General features: G+C 43.2%; 1 protein-coding gene across 4 annotated transcripts in view; it reads right to left on the reverse strand.

Moving 5' to 3' along the window:
• Positions 1–21,047, reverse strand: part of SGSM3 (small G protein signaling modulator 3) — a 46,202-nt gene that overhangs the window by 6,198 nt on the left and 18,957 nt on the right. For 2 of the 4 annotated variants that reach the window (XM_059401947.1, XM_059401946.1), the window contains exons 2-6: positions 3,390–3,509; positions 2,848–2,933; positions 2,326–2,392; positions 276–484; positions 61–168 (exon numbers count right to left, since the gene is read on the reverse strand). In XM_059401947.1, the coding sequence (XP_059257930.1) occupies positions 61–168; positions 276–484; positions 2,326–2,392; positions 2,848–2,933; positions 3,390–3,396 (477 nt within the window). In that variant the 5' untranslated portion in view covers positions 3,397–3,509. The remainder of the gene's footprint in view (positions 1–60; positions 169–275; positions 485–2,325; positions 2,393–2,847; positions 2,934–3,389; positions 3,510–21,047) is intronic. The other 2 variants (XM_059401949.1, XM_059401948.1) reach the window with 1 other exon arrangement.

The following is a 21,047-nucleotide window of genomic DNA, read 5'->3' on the forward strand; positions in this document are numbered from 1 at the left end:
CACACAGTTTCTGACCAGAAAGTTCTTTCTGAGGGTCCCCTGGTGCTGGCCCAGCCTCACCTGTTTGGCAGCAATGGTCTCGTCATTGGAGCTGTTCTTCACCATCTCTCGGTAGGACAGCTCGGAGCTCCGCTTCTTCTGCAGGGCCCCAGAGAGCCGCATCCACAGCTGCAGCGGGAGGCGGCATGAGCTTCCATGAGCTTCCGCGGGACGTCTGCGCCCCCCCCCCCCCCCCACCACCCCGCTTCCCCGTCGGCGGTCCCTCCCTGCTTCACCTGCGGCCTCATGCTGTGTGGGATGCCGGCCAGCACCAGGCAGCGAAGCTTCTCCGAGCGGGGCAGAGACACGGCGATCTTGTCCCAGGTGAGGTCCCCCACGTCGTGGTTGTGGGTGAACTCCAGGTGGGCCTGCCACCGCAGCCTCTGCTGGGGGTCCTCCAACAGAGCTGCCCCCGGCAGCTTGCTGGGACTGGGGTCCGCGCCATCTGCCAGGAAAGAGCCGGGAGAGGCAGCGGTGAGCAGGGGCGGGCTGTGGCCTTGGCGTCCAGTGCCCAGGTCTCCCCACTGAGATCCAGAGCCACGTTTCCGACAGCGTCCCCTGGCTCCAGCCGCACGTCCCACAGGCAGACCAACGAGCGAACGCAAGCTCCTGAGTTTCGGCCCCAAACCTGGCCGGCCCAGGTCTCACTGCTCTTCCCACCTCCCACTACAGCCCCTGACGAAGCCATCGGCTTCCACCGGGGTCACCGTCCAGCCTTCTCACCCTCGTTGGCACCCGTGCCCCGAAGGCGTTCGGCCGGCAGGAAGCGCTCGCGCTCAGACACAGCCCGGCGTTCCCGGCTCCCGGACGAGAGGCCGCACGATCCACCACCGCGTGCTCTCAGCCCGGCCCTCCCGCCGCCACCGGCTCTCCCCTCGCTGCCCGGGCTCCAGCTGTGCCTCGCCAAACCCACTCCCACCCCAGGGCCTGGGCCTGGGTTATTCTCCTCCCCCAGCTGTGCTCCCCGCCGCGCTCCGTCCTAGTCTCCGGCCAGTGTCTCCCGGGAGAGGCCTCCCCTTCTATCCCTTCGCGCACGAGCCACCCCCACTTCTGCACAGCTCCCGGTTTCGTCACGGCCCTTGCTGCCGGCATGTATCTGTTCACTGCCCGGGAATTCCAGAAGACCAAGACCACTTTAAGGTTTGTTCGAGGCACGGGGGATACAGCAGGGCAGAGCGGGCAACCCGCAGGCAGTCCCCGAAGTACGGCCCAGAGCTCCGGGGCCCACCAGGCGGCCTCAGAGCCCGTTAGCCTCCCACGTCCTCACTTGTCCGAAAGCCACGCCCTCAGCCTCAACTTCGCCAAACTTCACCTTCAGTGAATTTACGTGCAGTAAAATGCACAAATTTTAACTGTACGCTCTGGTGAGTATCAGTAAATAAATGTCTAAATGTCGTCCCCATCAAGATAGAGAATATTTCCATTATGCCAGAGAGTTCCCTGTGTTTCTCACAGGCCCAGCTTTTTAACTTCCAAGTACCCGCCTGCAAACCAAAGATTAAGGAAAACTTCTGTCAGAATTGGAATATGCATGACCTGAAGAGGACCAGTTTCAGCCCACTGGAATCTTCTAGTCATAGTTGTATCCCGGTGACGGGCTGTCCCGGGTTCTGGCAGGCAGCCTTCCTGACAGCCCGTGTGGAAACCAGCAGGTGTATTTAGAGTAGAAAACAACGGAAATGGCCTGGAGGCCCACTCAGAGCAGAGTGGTTACAAAACATTATGATCAATGCATTGTAATGGCATATTATGCAGCCACTGAAAACTAAGCTTTTAAAGAGGTCTTAACTGACAGAAGAGATGCTCATGGTAAATAACATTAAGAGACAGAAGAGCTGTAGAAAGACATGTAGATAACATGTTATGAGAAGTACACACGCACCTGCGTGCGTGCACATGCGCGCACACACACACACACACACACACACACACAGAGCCAAGAAAGGAACAAAGTGAAATGTCTGCAGTTATCTTTAGGTTATGGGATAATGGGTTAATTTGTTTTAATCTTTATTCTTTTCTGTATTTTTCAACTTCACTACAATATAACTATTGCTATTATTGTCCTATGAAGATCAATAAAATTTACCTAATTCGGTAGATCAATAAAATTTACCTAAATTCGGAGGCTTCCATACATTTAGAGCTGCTCTGAGGGGGATACTGTTAGGTCAGTTTAGGAGCAGATGAGACCCCCAGAGCCCAGGTCGCAGCGGCACGAGGCAGAGTCACCAGAGTCCTCCCCACGGAGAGCAGCAGGATTACAGACCAGGGGTTCCATCTTACCTTCCTTGTCCATGCGGAAACCGAACTCATCGTAGCAGAACTCTGGCTGTTCCACTGACTCTTCCTTCTAGAAGCAGGATTAGGAAGAGTCAGTTGTGTGGCCACCAGTCCGGGACCACAGATTCTGGAAGGTGCCCCCCACACTGATGCCTGCTGAAATCCCACCAGCTTTCAAGACTCAGATCAAAGGCTACACCTTCCTTGAAGCCTCTGGGTCATCACTCAGCTGCAGGGGCCGCCACCTCCTCAGACTGGCCCAGCATTTTCCTTGCTATCCTCAGAGGTCAAAGATAATAAGATCAAGGTAAGAAAGAGGAGATTTTATGCATTTCTGTGTCTCAATAATATAATGAGCACACGGTGCCTAATACTTTTCCTCCAACCTAATGACTAATTCCCAGAAGACATGGAGCTAAGATGCCATCTCTGATGGTCGCTTCTGAGCCCAAGTGAACACAGTGGGGTGGCTACCCCCTACCCTCCCAGGAAGCCTAAAGCCACAGCCTGGGCACAGAGCTGTACCTGCGTATACTTGGCCAAGATCTCCTGGGGCCACATGCTCGGAGTCAGGGCTGAGAAGGGGCCACTGGCAGAAGGTATGTGGTTTCCTAAAATCAAGGAGGATCAGGAATAGGAAATTGAGCAAATGCAGGGCATTCAGGGGGAAAATTCAAGGTGGGACATCCCCCACTAACCCCCAACAAGGGCCTCAGCAGAAAAGGGACCACTCCATTGAAAGTGGGATGGATGGGGGAGGGGAAGACACCTAAAAATAAGCAACTTTCTGGAAAAGAAAAAAAGGAGCATGTTACAAAACATAACCAAATTTCATCTCCTTGCTTCTTCTCCCCCCAAGTGTGAGGATTTGCAGGCTGGAGGGAGGCATTCGGAGAACCTGGAGATCTGAGCCATGAAAAGTTGTGGTGACTCTGCCGCCCGGTACGAGGACCTCCTTTCTTACACTCTCATCCTGTTTCCACTCCGCTGGATGGCGCCCCAGTTGAGACCCCCCCCTCCTCCTGGACAGCCTCTCACCCATTTCCAGCCCAGGGCCTGCCTCCCACCTGACATTGTGTGGAGAGGTGGGGCAAGTCTTCTGCAAATCCACAATCAGAAGGCTTCCTGGCCTATTATTCTACAGCTGGAAGATTCCTCGGGCTTCATCTGGTCCAGAAATATCTGCCCTGGTAGGAGAGCAGAGGGGAAAGTCATTATAATGCAGCCGCTCTCCTGGGAGTTCTTCCCACCCACTACTCTGATTTTGCTGACCAAGGGGCAGTGAGAAGGAAAAGTCACACTTGAAATAAACACCTCCTATTCTGAACATTTCGTCTAGGACAGGATACATGAAACACGCTGAAGAAGCTACAAAACCGATGTTACCAGCTCTGTGTGAGCCAAGAGGAGTGCCTGCTCCGTTCATTATTAAAGGAAAGAATTATACACACAGGCTTCCCGATGCCCTAGGCTCAGGCAAATGCTTTTTCAAAAGCAAAGGCAAAACAACCAAACCTCCATGAATAGGTTTTCTGAGCTAGAATGTTTGAGGAACCATTTAGCAGAATACAACTTAGCTTCTGAGTCGGTACCTCAACTTCAGCCCAGCACTGACATTTTCCCTGTCACCAAACCATTCGCTCTACCACATTCTCCGCTAACCTTGTAGCTGGGAAACCAGGAGGCTGTGATCTAATCCAGATCTCTCCTATTACCACTGAAATTCCTGCCTCTGTGCCTTTTTTGTCCTCTCAAAAAATGAGGACTCGACAATAAAAAGACAAAATGGGTGAAAGTTCCACATACACTTTTCTCCAAAGAGATGTAAATGGCCAATGAACAGGTAAAAAGATCATTCATCAGGGAAATGCAAACTGAAACCTCAGTGAGGTGCCATTTCACACCCGCTAGGAAGACTGTGACCAGGAAGACCGTAAGTGTGGACGAGGACATGGAGAGAGCAGAACACTTACACTGCAGATGCTGCGTGAGATGGAAAATGAAGAAGCTGCTGCTGAGAACAGTCTGGCTGTCTGTCAAAAAGGTAAACACGGAGTTCCCACATGCCCCAGTACTTCCACTCCTGTAGTCACTCACCCAAGAGAAATGAAAGCATGTCCAACCACCCAGAAACTTGGACATGGATGTTCACAGCAGCATTATTCATCATAATCAAAAAGGAGAAACAAGCCAATTGATGAATGGATATACAAAATGTCTGGATCATACACATACAGTGGAAAATTATTTAGCCATAAAAAGGAGCAAAGTACCAGGGGCACCTGGGTGGCTGTTGCTAAGTATCTGCCTTTGGCTCAGAGTCCTGGGATCAAGCCCCACATTGGGCTCCGGGCTCAGAGGGAAGCCTGCTTCTCCTCCCTCTTTTGCTGTGTTTCTGTCAAATAAATAAACTCTTTAAAAAAGAAAAAAGGAGGGAAGTACTGACACATGCGGCTCTGCCAATGAACCCTGAGAACATTACGTCCAGTGAAAGAGGCCACTCACAAGAGGGTGAAGACTGTATGATTCTATTTAAGTGAAATGCCCAAAAGAGGCAAATCCAATGGTAGAATGTAGGCCAGTGGCTACCAAGGGTTGGGGGAGACAGAATGACCACTAACAGGGTTTCCATTTGGGGAGTGATGAAAAATGTTCTAGAATGGGATGCTGGTGATAGTTGCATAACAGTATGAAATACGAGAACCACTCAATTGCACACTTTAAATAAAAATGGTGGGGACACCTGGGTGGCTCAGTGGGTTAAGGCGCTGCCTTCGGCTTGGGTCATGATCTCAGGGTCCTGGGATCGAGTCCCGCATCGGGCTCTCTGCTCAGCAGGGAGCCTGTTTCCCTTTCGCTCTCTCTACCTGCCTCTCTGCCTACTTGTGATCTCTGTCAAATAAATAAATAAGATCTTTAAAATAAATAAATAAATAAAATGGTGAATTTTATAGCATGTAAATTATATCTCAATTTTAAAAAAGAAAAAAAACATCAATTTGAGGTGTCCTCTAACTCTCTAACTTCTCATTTGTAACCTGCTCCTAGTAGATCTAGAAAGAATCTATTATTACCTGAGCTTCAACAGAAATGTAGTTTCTGGAGCAGTTTCCTCAGCCTTTTCTGAATATTAAGGCTTTTATTCCCAAGTAGGGAATAAAGGCTTGGACTCTGTGAAAGAAACGAGGGTAGCTGAAATATTTTGGGACAAGCTGCCTTCCAGGTTTGAAACTATGTTTCTCCAGATCCAGACCTCAAGAAATGTCTTCTCCTTCCATTTTTCAGGAGGCTGCTGCTGCTCTGGCCCATAGCAGTGCCTCACCTTCTGCACACCCTCTGCCACAGAATTCTGGTAGACCAGAAGTATCAGATGACTGACAAAGAAGCAAAAAAGAAAAATCAAAGGGAGCTTTGGGAAAACATCACCCTATGGACCCTTAACTTGAGCATATATGTTCATAGTGGGCAGGTGACAAAATCCCTGTTCTCTTTAAAGTCACATTTGCAAATCTGGGAGCAAAAGAGTCATCTTGTAGCTCATATGGGCACAGCTCAGGTCGTGACCAACCTCTCCTCCTGCCTCAGACACAACCCAACCATGCCACATTTGGACTAACTGCTCATCAGGGAGGCCTTGCTGCCTAATAGGAGAGCTGCTCTGTGCTGCTTCCAGACAAGAACCACTGACAGCCAGATGGCAGAATCAACTTCCCTAACAGGTTGGCCATCCTAAGCTTGTCTGTTCTGCATAAGGATAATACTGAAAACAGAATGTCTTCCTGGTACCCGGGTGGCTCAGTGGTTAAGTGTCCGACTCTTGATTTTGGCTCAGGTCATGATGTCAGGGTCATGGGACTGAGCCCTGCGTGGGGCTCCATGCTCACTGGGGAGTCTGCTTGAGGAGTCACGCCCTCTGCCCCTCGCCGCCACTTGCGTGTGTGCATGCACTCTCTAATAAATAAATCTTAATAAAAAGAATGTTTTCCTTCAGTTTAACAGATATGTAGGGCCAGGTTTAAATGAGAATTTCATGCTGAATGGAGCAATTCCTATTTTTACATTAAAGGGAATAAACTAGAAGTTTTAAAATCCCGTCATCATTCAATCCTTGTAACACATTTTGAAGTAGGTACCTCTACATTCATTATACAGAAGAAAATAAGAGACCCACACACAGTTTTCCAAATAAACTCCAACCATGTACCCTCCTACAAAACCATGCCACCTCTCTATCCTGCCTGGTGAACAGATGTCACACAGCCACCAGCTAGATCGTCACCAGCGTCCTCCTCATTGACGCCACAGAGGAGGTTTCTTCCGGAGGGACCCAGAAACTGTGAAGGAGGCAGGCGTTGCTGACAGTGGAGGAAATGAGCTATCTCTGGTTGTGGAGAACTGAGGGGAACATGAAGACAATTCTCATCTTGGCTTGCCTCCCACTCATTCACTCAGCAAACATGTCCTGAGTGCCACCACAATCCAGGCATGGTTCTAAGGGCTGCGATGCAATGGTGAAAATCAGAAGCTCCAGGCATTAGATTAGAGAATCAGACAATAAGCATAAAAATAGCTGAGTCAGATCACGATAACTACAGTACAAGAAAAATAAAGAAGGTAAAACTACAGTGTAGAGAAGACCGGGGTTATGTATAATAAAATGGTCAGGAAAAGCCTCTGAGGGTAAGGTCGCATGTGAGCAAAGTCCAAAACAGAAGGAAGGGAGGGATGGAGTCATGTGGCCATGGGAGGGAAAAGGGATGCAGGCAGCAGGAATATCAAGCACAAAGCCTTTGAGGCAGGAACATACTTGGGAGGCTGGAACAGCGGCAAGGTGGCCAGTGGACTGGGAATGAGGAAAGCGAGAGCAAACTGGGGTGGGAGACACCGCAAGAGTCACGAAGGACCTGACCACTGTGTGCAGACTTTGGATCTTATTCTCAGTGAGGTGGGCATCGCAGCAGGGTTCTGAGCAGAGGTGAACCTGAATAAGACTTGGGTTTTAAAAGCTCTCTGGCTGCTGTGCGGAGAAGGCTGCAAACAGGAGGCTTGCCTGTGTCACGGGTGGGAATGACACTGGCTTTGCTCTGATGGGACGAGCAAGAGATGGTCGGATTCTAGGTCTGTTTTAAAGAGTCTCTGCGACAATATATATTTGCCACATCTCCCACCGACTGCTCTGAGTCTCCAAGTTCCCAGCAGAAGCCGGATATGATATTGCTAAGCTGGGCGGGCAGGTTTTTCCAGCCTCTGGTTGCTATGGAAACCTTCCTGAAAGCAGCCATCTGGAAGCCGAAAAAACCGGATTAAGAAGTTAGCCACGTCACCAGTGGCCCTGTTGTTGTCACAAGGGTACTGAGAGGCAAACTTCTGAAAACCAGGATAAACGCAAGCAACTTTGAGGTGCTACAGAAGGAATTTTTTAAATTAAATGTACATGCTTAAAGGCATCTTTTTACTCTGCCTCCAGTATATTTCTCCCTAGTCTGCCAATCTTACGATTTCCTGTAAGACAAATTTTGCTCACAAAGCAAAGACTGTCAGATATCGCTGTAAATCTGTGTGTTGAAAGGGGTGCTCACTCTTGATACAGATCAAGGAGATTTTATACTTCATCCACTCTTGACCTACTATTTTAATTTTCTTGACAGTAATTCAGGGTTGCTATAAGTATTCTAAATGGCTGATATCCTAAAGACTATTTTTCTCTGTAAGAAAACGAAAGGACACAGAAAAACTATTGATAAAAACTAACTGGGAGAAAGACGTGCAAGGCCAGGAAAGTCTCAAGAAAGGCTTGAGTAAGATAATAATGGAACTACTATAAATGCTTTAAAAATTAAAATCTTGGGGCACGTGGGTGCCCCCGTTAACCTGTTAAGTGTCCAACTTTTGATCTCAGGCAGGGCTGTGAGTTCAAGCCCTGACTTGGGCTCCATGCTGGATGTGGAGCCTACTTTAAAAAAAAAAAAAATTAAAATCTTAAAGACCTAAATATGACATCTGAAACCATTAAACTCCTAGAAGAATACATAGGCAGTAATTTCTTTGAAATTGGCTTTTGCGGGGAGCCTGGGTGGCTCAGTGGGTTAAGGCCTCTGCCTTCAGCTCAGGTCATGATCCCAGGGTCCTGGGATCAAGCCCTGCATGGGGCTCTCTGCTCGGCAGGGAGCCTGCTTCCCTTCTTCTCTGCCTACCTTTCTGCCTACTTGTGATCTCTGTCAAATAAATAAATAAAATCTTAAGAAAAGAAAGAAAGAAAGAAAAAGAAAGAAAGAAAGAAAGAAAGAAAGAAATTGGCCTTTGCAACATTTTTGTAGATAGGTCCCCTGAGGCAAGGGAAAAAAAGCAAAAATAGAATATTGGGACTATACAAAATATAAAACTTCTAGGCGAGGTAAGAAACCATCAACAAAAAGAAAACAACCAGTTAAATGGGAGCAGACATCTGCAAATGATATATTTGATAAAGGGTTAGTATCCAAATTATACAAGTAACTTACACAACTCGACACCAAAAAAACCAAATAATTTGATTAAAAAATGGGCAGAGGACCTGAACAGTTTTCCAAAGACAACATACAGATGGTCAACAGACAAACAAAAAGAGGTTCCACATCACTCATCATCAGGGAAATGCAAATCAAAACCACAATGAAATATCACCTTATATTTGTCCAAACAGGCAGAATAAAAAAGGCAAGAGAAACAACTGTTGATGAGGATGCAGGGAAAAGGAATCCTTGTGCAGTGTTGGTATGAATGCAAATTGGTGTAGACACCATGGAAAACAGTATGGAAGTTCCTCAAAAAGTTACAAATAGAAATACTATATAATCCACTAATTACACTACTGGGTATTTATCCATTAAAAAAAAAATCTCAATTGAAAAGACATATGCACCCCTATCTTTACTGCATTATTTACAACTGCCAAGATAGGGAAGAAACCCAGCTGTCCATTGATAGATGAATGGATAAAGACGACGTACTCTTCACCCACAGAGACACATGCACACACACAAACACAAATGGAATACTACTCAGCCATAAAAAGGATGAGATCTTGACACTTATGTTAGCATGGATGGACCTGGAGAATATTATGCTAAGTGACATAAACCAGAGAAAGACAAATACATGATTTCACTTTTATGTAGATTCCAAAAAATAAAACAAGAAAACAAACAGAAAGCAAACATAGACCTGTAAATACAGAGGACAAATTAATGGTTGCCAGAGGTAAAGGGGGTAGGGGCGGGGTGGGCAAAACGGGGGAAAAGCAGTGGGAGATACAAGCCTTCTGTGCCTGGAGTTTTCTTTGTGGAAGGGTTTCCAAAAATAACTTATTTAATAGAGTTAAGGCAATTCAGACTGTCTTTTTCTTCTTGAGTTTTGGTAGTTTGTGCACTTACAAGGAATTTGTCCATTATCTAAGTTGTTGGATGTATTGGTGAATTTAATGCAAAGTAGGCAAAGAACAACAACAACAAAAAAATCATAGGTAACAAAGATAACAGAAATTAGGTAAGTGGAAACAAATCTAGAGGAAAAACCAATGAAACCAAATTCTGCTCCTTTGAGAAGATCAATAAAGTCTATAAACCTCTGACAGTGAACCAGAAAAAAAGTGAGAAGACACCGATTATCAAAATCAGGAATGAAAAAGGATATATCACTACAGATCCCAGAGGTTGTCATATATATATATCTTCATTTGTGCTTGTACATATATGAATGCTTCCATCACCAAAGGGGCTGACCCCCCGTGGGTCTCTAGGTCTCAAATTCAATACATCTAAGAAGGGACTCGTTAGGCCATTTTGGGAAAAGTGCTCATGCCTGGTCTTTCATGTTTGGCAGTGGCTGTTGAGTATTAATGATTGGTCCAGTTCAAGTCTGCATTCACCCAGAACCAAATGACTAGGCTCAGAGAAATGAAGTCATGTAAATGTAAACAGCTTCCTAGAATTATGTAGTCAGAAAGAGTAAGTAAAGGAAGCAGTCTCAAAAAGTGTGGGCTCAGTGTGGTAGGGAGATTGTTGTTTTCCACACACCCAGAAGAAGGGAGAATATGGGGTAAATCAAACACCAGTTAGTGATTACTAGTGATTACCTATAAATTTGACTTTTACTTTTTTTTTTCATTCGCTGATGTTCATTCATTCATCTAATGTATCTAACACATGCTTATTGAGAGACTTCTGAGTGCCAGGGTTGTGGAGGGAAACAAGATGCAGTCTAGTCATGTGGTGTCAGTAGGCCAAAAAAGAAAAAGGGATAAAAATGCTAAGAGGGGGCCCCTGGGTGGCCCGGTGAGTTAAGGCCTCTGCCTTTGGCTCAGGTCATGATCCCAGGGTCCTGGGATCAAGCCCCGCATCATGCTCTCTGCTTGGTGGAGAGCCTGCTTCCCCCCCTCTCTCTGCCTGCCTCTCCGCCTACTTATGCTCTCTGTCAAATAAATAAATAAAATCTTTTTTTAAAAAAAAAGTAAAAAAAATGCTAAGAGGTAAGTCTGTGATAGACTTAATTCACAATACTTTATAGGAACATATGGAGAAAACCCCAACTCAAGGCAGGGAAGAATCATGAAGGTATATTAGGTATCTCTGATGCATAACAAATTACTCTAAAGCTTAGTGGCTTAATACAGAAATAATCATTTACTATCTCTTATTGGTTTCTATGGGTCAGAAATTCAGGAGCATCTCAGTAGAGAGATTCTGGCTCATGAAAGAGGAGAATCTCTCCTGACATTACTGTTAGATGTTGGCTGAGCCTACAGTCATCTGAAGGCTTGAGATTAAGGGATCTACATTCTTTCTTTTTTTTTTTTTAGTAAGTTTTTTTTTTTTAGTAAGTTTTTTTTTTTTTTTTAAGATTTTATTTATTTGAAAGACACAGATCATAAGTAGGCAGAAAGGCAGGCAGAGAGAGAGGGAGAAGCAGGCTCCCTGATGAGCAGAGAGCCCGATGCGGGGCTCCATCCCAGGACCCTGGGATCATGACCTGAGCCGAAAGCAGAGGCTTTAACCCACTGAGCCACCCAGGCGCCCCAGGGATCTACTTCCAAGGTGGTTCACTGAAGTGGCTTGCAAAGTTGGTGCCCCTCCATGGGGCCCCTTGAGTGTCCTTACAGCTTGGCAGCTGACTTCCCTCCAGAGCAAGTGATTCAAGAGACGATGGAAGCTGCAATGCAATTTATGGTCTGTCCTTGAAAGTTACACATGGTCACTACTGCCATCATTGGTCACAGAGGTTAACTGTGGCTCATTATGGAGAGGGCCTACACAAGGGTGTAAATACTAGGAGGTAGAAACATTTGGTGCCATCTTGGAGGCTGGCTACTGTAAAAGGCTTCTTTCTATGACAAGGTGTTACTTTGAGTCAGTATGAACAGGAGTCTCCCTGACAGATAAGGAGAAGACCATTAGAGACTAAAGAATGGAGACATTTGGGCAGCTGATTCCAAAATTTAAATGAATAAGCAATGGAATCAGAGTACTCAAAATAATTTTGAAAAAGCAGAAAGTTGGAGAACTCACACTACCTGATTTCAATATTTACTATAAAGCTATAGTACACTGTGGCATTGGCATAACGACAGACATATAGAATAATGGAAGAGAATAAGCAGTACAGAAATAGATCCATACATATTGCCAATTAATGTTATGGGTTGAACTGTGTTCCCAAAAAAGATATGTTGATGTCCCAATCCCCAGTACCTCAGAATGTGACCTTATTTGGAAATTGGGTCTTTATAATTTAACCAACTTAAGATGACATCATTAAGGTAAGCCCTAATTCAATATGACTGTTGTCCTTATAAAAAGGGGAAATTTGGACGTAGTCATATACAGAGGAAAGACAGTGGGAAGAGATACAGGGAGAATACTGTGTGAAGAAGAGACTGGAACTACACTGTAACAAGCCAAGGAATATGTGGGGCTAGCAGAAGCTGGAAACAGCAAGGAAAGATCCTTTCAGAGTGAGCAAGGCCCTGATGACACCTTGATTTCAGACTTCTGCCTTCTAAAACTGTGAGATAATATTATTGTCATTCTGAATCACTCATCTGTGACACTTTATTATGGTAGCCCCAGAAATGATTACAATTAATTTTCAGCAAAAAATATAAATATATATATAATATAAATATATATAAATTTATAAATTAATATTTAAGTATATATAAACATAAATAAATATAAATATAAAGACAATACAATGGAGAAAGGATAGTCTTTTCAACAAATGGTCCTAGAAGAACTGGATAGCCATTGGTAAAAAAAAAAAATTTACCTTACTCCATACCTCAGACTATATACAAAAAATTAAATGGATTTTTTAAATCCATTTAATCTCAAAATGGATCACAGGCCTAAATGTAAAACCTAACATTAAAACTTTATTTATTTATTTATTTATTTATTTATTTATTTAAGAGAGAAAGAGACAGAGAGAGAGTGTAGGGTGGAGGGGCAGACAGAGGTTCAAGCAGACTCTGCCCTGAGAATGGAGTCCAATATGGAGTTTGATTTCCCCACCATAAGATCATGACCAGAGCTGAAACCAAGAGTCAGACGCCCAACCAACTGTGCCACCCAGGCACGCATATACATACATACATACACACACACACACACACACACACACAATTTTTTTTTTTTTTTTTAAAGTAAGCTCTAAGCCCAATGTAGGGCTCAAACTCATGACCCTGAAATGAGGCATTGCATACTCTATCGACTGAGCCAGCCAGGTGCTCTAAACACTAAACACTAAAACTTCTAGGAGAAAACAGGAAAAAATGTTTGTGACATTGGTTAGGCAAAGATTCCTTAGATTTTAAACTAAAAGCAAGACTTATACACACACAAAAAGATTAATTTGACTTTATTAAATCAAAGCCACAGATGGTAAATATGTTCAAATCAGGTATCTGGTAAGGGACATGAATCCAGAATATTGGGAATTCTCAAAACTCAGTAAGAAAAAAAAAATTTAAAAAGGTAGGGGTGGGGTGCCTGGGTGGCTCAGTGGGTTAAAGCCTCTGCCTTCAGCTCAGGTGATGATCTCAGGGTCCTGGGATCGAGCCCCGCATCGGGCTCTCTGCTCAGCAGGGAGCCTGCTTCCTCCCTCTCTCTCTGCCTTCCTCTCTGCCTACTTGTGATCTCTGTCTGTCAAATAAATAAATAAAATCTTTAAAAAAAAAAAAAAAGGTAGGGGTGAAGATTCAAACAGAAACATTTTCAGGGGTGCTTGGCAGGCTCTGTAGGAAGAGCACAAGACTCTTGATCTCCAGGTTGTGAATCTGAGGCCCAAAATGGGTGTAGAGATTATTTAAATAAATAGACAGATAAAAGAAACATTTTCAAATTAGATATACAGATGACAAGTATGCAGACAAATACTCAACATTATTAGTCACTAGGGAAATGCAAATTAAAACCACAATTAGATATTACCACACAAATATTAAACAGTTAAAATAAAAAACCAAACACTACCATCAACAATATCAAATGCTGATGATGATGCAGAGCAACTAGAACTCTCCTACAGTGCTGGTGGGAATGCAAAATGGCACAGCAATTTTGGAAGAAAGTTTGGAAGTTTCTTATAAAGTTAAACATAACTTAGATAACCCAGCAATCCTACTCCTAGGTATATTTGAGTGAAATGAAAACTTTAGCTTCCCAAAATTTTGCATGTAGGGGTCCCTGGGTGGCTCAATCTTAAGCATCTGCCTTCAGCTCAGGTCATGAGCCCAGGGTCCTGGGATCAAGCCCCACATTGGGCTCCCTGCTCAGCGGGAAGCCTGCTTTTCCCTCTCCCACTCCCCTTCCTTGTGCTCCTTTCCTCACTGTCAAATAAATAAAACCTTTTTTAAAAAATCTGTATGTAAATGTTTGCAGCAGCTTTATCCATAATTGCCAAAATCTGAAAACAACCCAATGTCCTTTAACTGGTAAACAGATAAAGAACTGTGATACATTCATATAATGGACTGATCAGTAAACAAACAAAAAAACAAAGAAACTACTACTGACACACTCAACAACACAGATGAATTTCAAATGTATTAGGCTAAAGAAAAGAAGTCAGGGGCACCTGGGTGGTTCAGTGGGTTAAGCCTCTGCCTTCGGCTCAGGTCGTGGCCTCAGGGTCCTGGAATTGGGCCCTGCATCGGGCTCTCTGCTCCACAAGCAGGGAGCCTGCTTCTCCATCTCTCTCTGCCTGCCTCTCTGCCTACTGATCTCTCTATGTCGAGTAGATAAAATCTTAAAAAAAGAAAAAAATGAACTTAGAAATCAAAAAAGAAAAGAAGTCAGACTGAAAAAGATACATACTGCAGGATTCCATCTTTAGGACACCCTGGAAAAAGCAAACAACAGGTAGAGAAAATAGACCAGTAGTTTCACAGGAGGGGAGGAGGAGGAGTTAACTACTTAGCTCTCCAGGGTAATTTGGGGAGGTGAGAGAACTGTTCTACATGTTGACTGTTGGTAATTACATGACTCTCTGTATTTGCCAGAGCTTGCAGAACTGCACACTAAAAGGAGTGAATTTTATCATATGTAAATTATACCTTAACATAAAATTAGAAAAGAAACATCATGCTTAGTGAAAGAAACCAGACACAAGAGTATAAAAATTCCAGTTGTGGGGACTAAGGAAATATGTACACTATTTATTGTCTAACATTAAGTGAAAACATTATAATGCTGCAATGGACACCCAGAAATGTGTAAATCCTTCAGTCATTCACTCCCCAAATATTTCTCCAATACATATTATGTGCTAGGGCAACAATGATTTACAATGTAGAGGGGAAAAATCAAACAGAAAACAAACAGATGGAGAAATAAATGAAAACTCCCTAGTGTGGGAGGTACTCTGAATAATACAAAAGGCTGATGTGATATAAAATCCAGGGAAGGAATCTTGGAAGTACTATTTGGGTTGATACCTGACGGACAGGAAAGTAGCCTTGCAAAGATCTAGGAATGGAGGAAGGAATGGACGGAAGGAATGACAAATCCAAATGCTCTGCTCTGATGTGGGCAAGACCTTGGAGAAATAGGAAAGAGCCCAGTGTAACTGAAACACAACGAACGAGAGGAGCAATAAGAGGAAATGGGAGAGGTAGAGGCACCTAGATCATCAAGGGATTGTAGGTCACGGTAAAGGATTTAGATTTTAAGGACACTGGGAATCCATTCACAAAGGGCCCTACATGTGACTGTTGTACGGCAAATGGCTTGTAGAGAGACAAGTGTAGGTGCACGGAGACAAGTGAGGAAGGGCAAGGTCCAGGAAACAAGTGATGGGAGCTGTGACAGTGGAGGTAGAGATGAAGAGACGTGAATGGATTCAGGATAGAATCAGAAGAATCAACAAGCCTTGCCACTGGATGGGATATGATGAACAAAAAAAGGAAGCAAGCAAAAGTGAGGCTTGGGTTTCTGGTCTGAATCCTGGGATTATGAGGATGCCCTTATAGGGAGGAGGGGGGGGGGGAAGGTTCGAGGGAAGAAGGGATCATGAGCTGAGGATAATGCAATGTTCCTGAGATATCCAATTGGAGGCAAGAAGTTGGTAACTGGATATAAAAGTGTACATCCCCGTAGAACTGTCAGAACTAAAGAGATGAAGTTTGGGAGTCTTTCGTTCATCTATCATCTATCCAACCTTTTTTTTTTTTTTTTTTTTTTGAGCAACTACCATGTGCCGGACACTGTTCCATGTTCTAGGGAGTAAACAAGTGCTAGCATGTAAAACAAGATAGACAAAATTCTTGCTCCTGTGAACCTGCAGTTTTCTCATCTGTAAAAGGGGATGACAAATGAGAAAAAGTAAATAAATACTTATCACAATACCTGGCACATAGCATGTCTTACTAAATGCCGGCTATTAATGTTGGTGACAGAAAACAGACAATAAGTAAATAAGTGAATAAGGTAATTTCAGAGTAATAGTATATACTATGAAGAAAATAACACAGACGAATAGGTTTCAGAGTGACACATAGGGGCAGAAGGGCTACTTTTGATGGGTGGTCAGAGAAGGCCTGAGGAAATGACATTTTATCTGACACCACAGAGATGGTAAGGAACCAGCTCTGCAGAGACCGAGAGGGACAGTCCAAGCAGACGAAATGGCTTGTGCAAGGGTCTTAAAGAACAACAAGAGTTTATTACACTGGAGAAGTAACAGGCCAGTTGGAGGGAGAGTGATGAGGGGAACACAGCAGACAGCACTGGAGATACAGGAAGGAACTCACCTTCAGGGCCCACTACCCACGGCAAAAATGCTGGATTTTATTTTAATGGAAAGCAACTGGAGAGCTTTGAGCAGGGGCATGACATGGTCTGACTTAGGTTTTAAAGAAATCAAAATGGCTGCTGTGTGAAGAATGAACTACAGATGGGTTAAGGATGGAAGGTATTATAGTTGTCCAGGTGAGAGACAGTATCTCCAACCAAAGTAGTTGAGGTGGTGACAAGTTAAGTAGATTCTGGATATAATCTGGAGGAGCAGAGGTAGATAACAGAAATAAAGAATAAAGAAAGAAATCAGTGATGATCTCTGGGTTTTGTGTAGGTCCTATTAACAAAGATGAGGGAAGACTCAGGGGAGAGCAAGTTTCAAAGTTAGGAATCAAGAGATCTGCTTTGGTCATGCTAAGTTGGGATGCCTATTAGACCTCTAAGTGGAGATGTCATGTAGACAACTGTATATATGAATATAAAGTTCACAGAAATCAGAACTACATCTGGGAATCATTAGGACTAGATGTCATGGCCAAGGAGAGAATGCAGAATAGGGGGCCTAGAACCAAATCTTAGAACATTCTAATACTTAGAAGTTAGGTAGGAAAAGAACAGGAAATAAAATTTGACGGGTAGCCAGTGTAGTAGAAGGAACACTAGTAGTGTGTAGTGCTATAGAAATCAAAAGGAGGGGGCACCTGGGTGGCTCAGTGGGTTAAAGCCTCTGCCTTTGGCTCAGGTCATGATCCCAGGGTCCTGGGATCAAGTCTCACATCGAGCTCTCTGCTCAGCAGGGAGCCTGCTTTCTCCTCTCTCTCTGCCTGCCTCTCTGCCTACTTGTGATCTCTGTCAAATAAATAAATAAAATATTAAAAAAAAAAAAAAGAAATCAAGAGGAGGAGGAAGAAGAGATCATCAGTGTCATGCACGATGTAGAGGTCAAGTGGTATAAAGACAGAGAATGGCTTGCTGGTTCTGCAAGCTGGAGGTTTTTGGTAATCTTGACTAGAGTTTTAAATGTTATTGCTGAAGGTGAAAATACAACTGGAGTGAGTTGTAGAGAGAACAGAAAAGTGGAGTCATCAGCATAAAGACAGTACATGATTTCACCCATTTAAAATACCATACCTACATGTTGAAGGTACTAATAAAAGCAACATTGCTGGGTTAGGTGGTAGAAGTATGGATGTGGCTTATTGGTCTTGATTTTTAATGTTTTCCTTTTTGAAAAAATACAAATAATTTTTAAAATAATTTTTAAAATATTAAAAAATAATTTTAATAATTTTGCTTAAAAATAATTTTATCACCTGAAAACTTGTACCTGCACATTCATGGCAACATTATTTGTAACAGCCAAAAGTGTAGATAATCCAAATGTCCATCAGCAAATGCATGGGCAAACAAAATGGATACATCCATGCAATGGAATACTATTCAACCATAAAAAGAAATGAAGTACTGACTGGTACAAGCTACAACATGAAACTTGAAAACATGCTCAGTGAAATAATCCAGTCACGAGTCACAAAAGACCATGTACTGCATGATTCCATTTATATGAAATGCCCAGTATGGGTAAATCTATAGAGATAGTAAGTAGATTAGTGGTTGCCAGGGGCTGGAGGGAGGGAGTAATGGGGAAGGACTGCTAATGGCTGTGGGTTTTCTTTTGTGGGTGATGAAAATATTCTGGAACTAGACAACAGTGATGGTTGCACACAGAAACTTCTGAACTGGAAACTTTAAAAAGATGACATTTAGGGCACCTGGCTGGCTCAGTAGGTGAAGCATGTGACTCTTGGTCTCAGGGTTGTGAGTTCAAGTTCCATGCTGCACGCAGAAATTACTTAAAAACTAAAATCTTTTTTTTTTAAGTGACTTTTATGGTGCATGAATCATACCTCAATTTTAAAAATTACAGTTTCGTATAGTAGAACCCTGAGGACTAAGGAAGTGTCCTCCACAAGCTCCGAGGTCTACAAACAGATCCTTGAACTCACAGCAGCTATGCAGATACTCTGAATCCTGCCTTTCTCTTCCTCCAAAGAAATACTACTTATTACCTCAAATCTCCATCTCTGCAGGGATTTAATATTTACACAAAACCATAAAAAGCAAAAGTGAAAAAAAGGTGCAAACTATTAGAAATAGCTGATCTATAACTGTGAAAAGGAACCCTTTCTCTCTCATTTGTAACTAATACTTTACTAACACGGCTCAGCATGAATTTTACATCTTAGCATTTTAGCAACCTGTGAAGTTAGGAACTGCCTAAGTTGCTAAAAGGTAAAGTCTGTCATCTTTGAACTTAGCAAGTTTCCCCCCAACAATCTAAGTCATCACTGGAAAAACAACTGACAATAGTTTAAAACTCATATTTCCAAGACACCAGGTTTTTGTTGTTTTGTTTTGAAGGCTGAACCAAATCCCCAGGGGTCTGACTTCACTTGCACTGTCTAGCTTTCTATTACATTCAAGTGCAAGACTTTCCAAAGGCAAAGCCACTGAAAGCAGTTTAAAGGACAAAAGATGCTTATAAACCGGGAAATTAGAAAAGCACAGCAATTTTAAAGATAGGCTGTAAAAGAAAAATGCTATTTCCACATCCAAAACTTTTACAGATATTTCCCTATACCCTGAATTTTCTCCACAGTTCAGGCACCGCAACCTGAGCTGGGGTCAAGTGGGATTAGAGCCCAAGGCTCAGGAGCACTTCTTTCCATTTCCTCTGGGCATTTTGCACAAGATCACTCTTTTCCACTGAGAACACAGTAAGATACAAACACATGATAAACAGTTGCAGGATAAATCTGAGATAGGTCAGAGGAAAATCTCTGGGGTACAGACACAGTTCTTGGGTTTCTCATGGGAAGGGAAGTTCTGCAATCTTCTCTGAGTTTTGTACTTACACAACATTAATGGAAATTAAAATTTTTAAAAATTCTGCCATAAGTCTGCCACCTCATCAAATCATTTTCTTCCCTTCTATGGTTTCTTTTGGTTTTTCCCTATATATATACACACATAATCTAACATTATAGATTTTAAAATATTTTTCTCTACTGAACACTAAATAATCAGCATTTTCCCCAGTAACTGTGCAGTTTTTATAGTGCTACAGTCTGTAACTGACTAATCTAGTCATCTGTTGATACATTTAAGCACTTAGGAGCAATATCTGGATTAAAAACAATGTTGGGACACCTGGGTGGCTCAGTTGGTTAAGCAGCTGCCTTCGGCTCAGGTCATGATCCCAGCATCCTGGGATCGAGTCCCACATTGGGCTCCTTGCTCCGCAGGGAGCCTGCTTCTCCCTCTGACTCTGCCTTCCACTCTGTCTGCCTGTGCTCGCTCTCGCTCGCTCTCTCTCTGACAAATAAATAAATAAAATCTTTAAAAAAACAAAAAACAACAATGTTGTGAGGAACTTTCCCTTTGAAAAAAATTTAAATGAAATTAATGAATCTTTTTTGGGGGGAGAAAAAAAGATTTTAAAAAAGATTTTTAAAAATCTTTATTTGGGAGACGACGTGGATTTTTTTTAAATCTGCTTTTTCTACTTTCAGGTGTCAGCTTTATAAAAAGAAATCAAAGGATGAGATTAGGTTAATAACAGATTATTGATATTAGAGTTTAATATGGTGCCATTTGTAGCAAGGTAATTAACCCAATGACCCCTACACTTAAAATTTTTTTTTTATTTTTTTTTTTAAAGATTTTATTTATTTATTTGACAGAGAGAAATCACAAGTAGGCAGAGAGACAGGCAGAGAGAGAGAGGAGGAAGCAGGCTCCCTGCTGAGCAGAGAGCCTGATGTGGGACTCAATCCCAGGACCCTGAGATCATGACCTGAGCAGAAGTTAGCAGCTTAACCACTGAGCCACCCAGGCGCCCACCTACACTTAAAATTTTACAATATTATCATTATAGTACAGTGAGGAATTACTATTTTTTTTAAAGATTTTATTTGTTTATTTGACAGAGACAGAGATCACAAGCAGGCAGAGAGGCAGGCAGAGAGAGAGGGGGGAAGCAGAGAGCCAGATGCGGGGCTTGATCCCAGGACCCTAAGACCATGACCTGAGCTGAAGGCAGAGGCTTAACCCACTGCGCCACCCAGGCACCCCAAGGAATTACTATTTTAATAGTTGGCTCCAGAATGCTTCCCAGAGAGGGGGTTTATCTTTGCTTCGGAAAGTATTTTGATAAGCTCCTTAAAGGCAGAAGGTAAACCTTAAAGGCACAGAAGAAAAAAGTGATCTATCAATTGCCTAGCAAAAGAAATGAATAAAAATTTGGAGGCAGGAGAGAGAACTAGAAGTGGCCCAGAGCATAAAAAGAAAAGGAAGAGAAGTCCAAAACCAAGGTGAAGAGCTGCATCCTTTGGAACAAAGTGACCTATGAGACATTAACATTCAATATGCCTGGGGGTGAAGGTCTGAAGGGTG

The sequence above is a fragment of the Mustela nigripes genome, chromosome 6 (genome assembly GCF_022355385.1).
Source record: "Mustela nigripes isolate SB6536 chromosome 6, MUSNIG.SB6536, whole genome shotgun sequence".
In the NCBI taxonomy this organism is placed as follows: Eukaryota; Metazoa; Chordata; class Mammalia; order Carnivora; family Mustelidae; genus Mustela; species Mustela nigripes.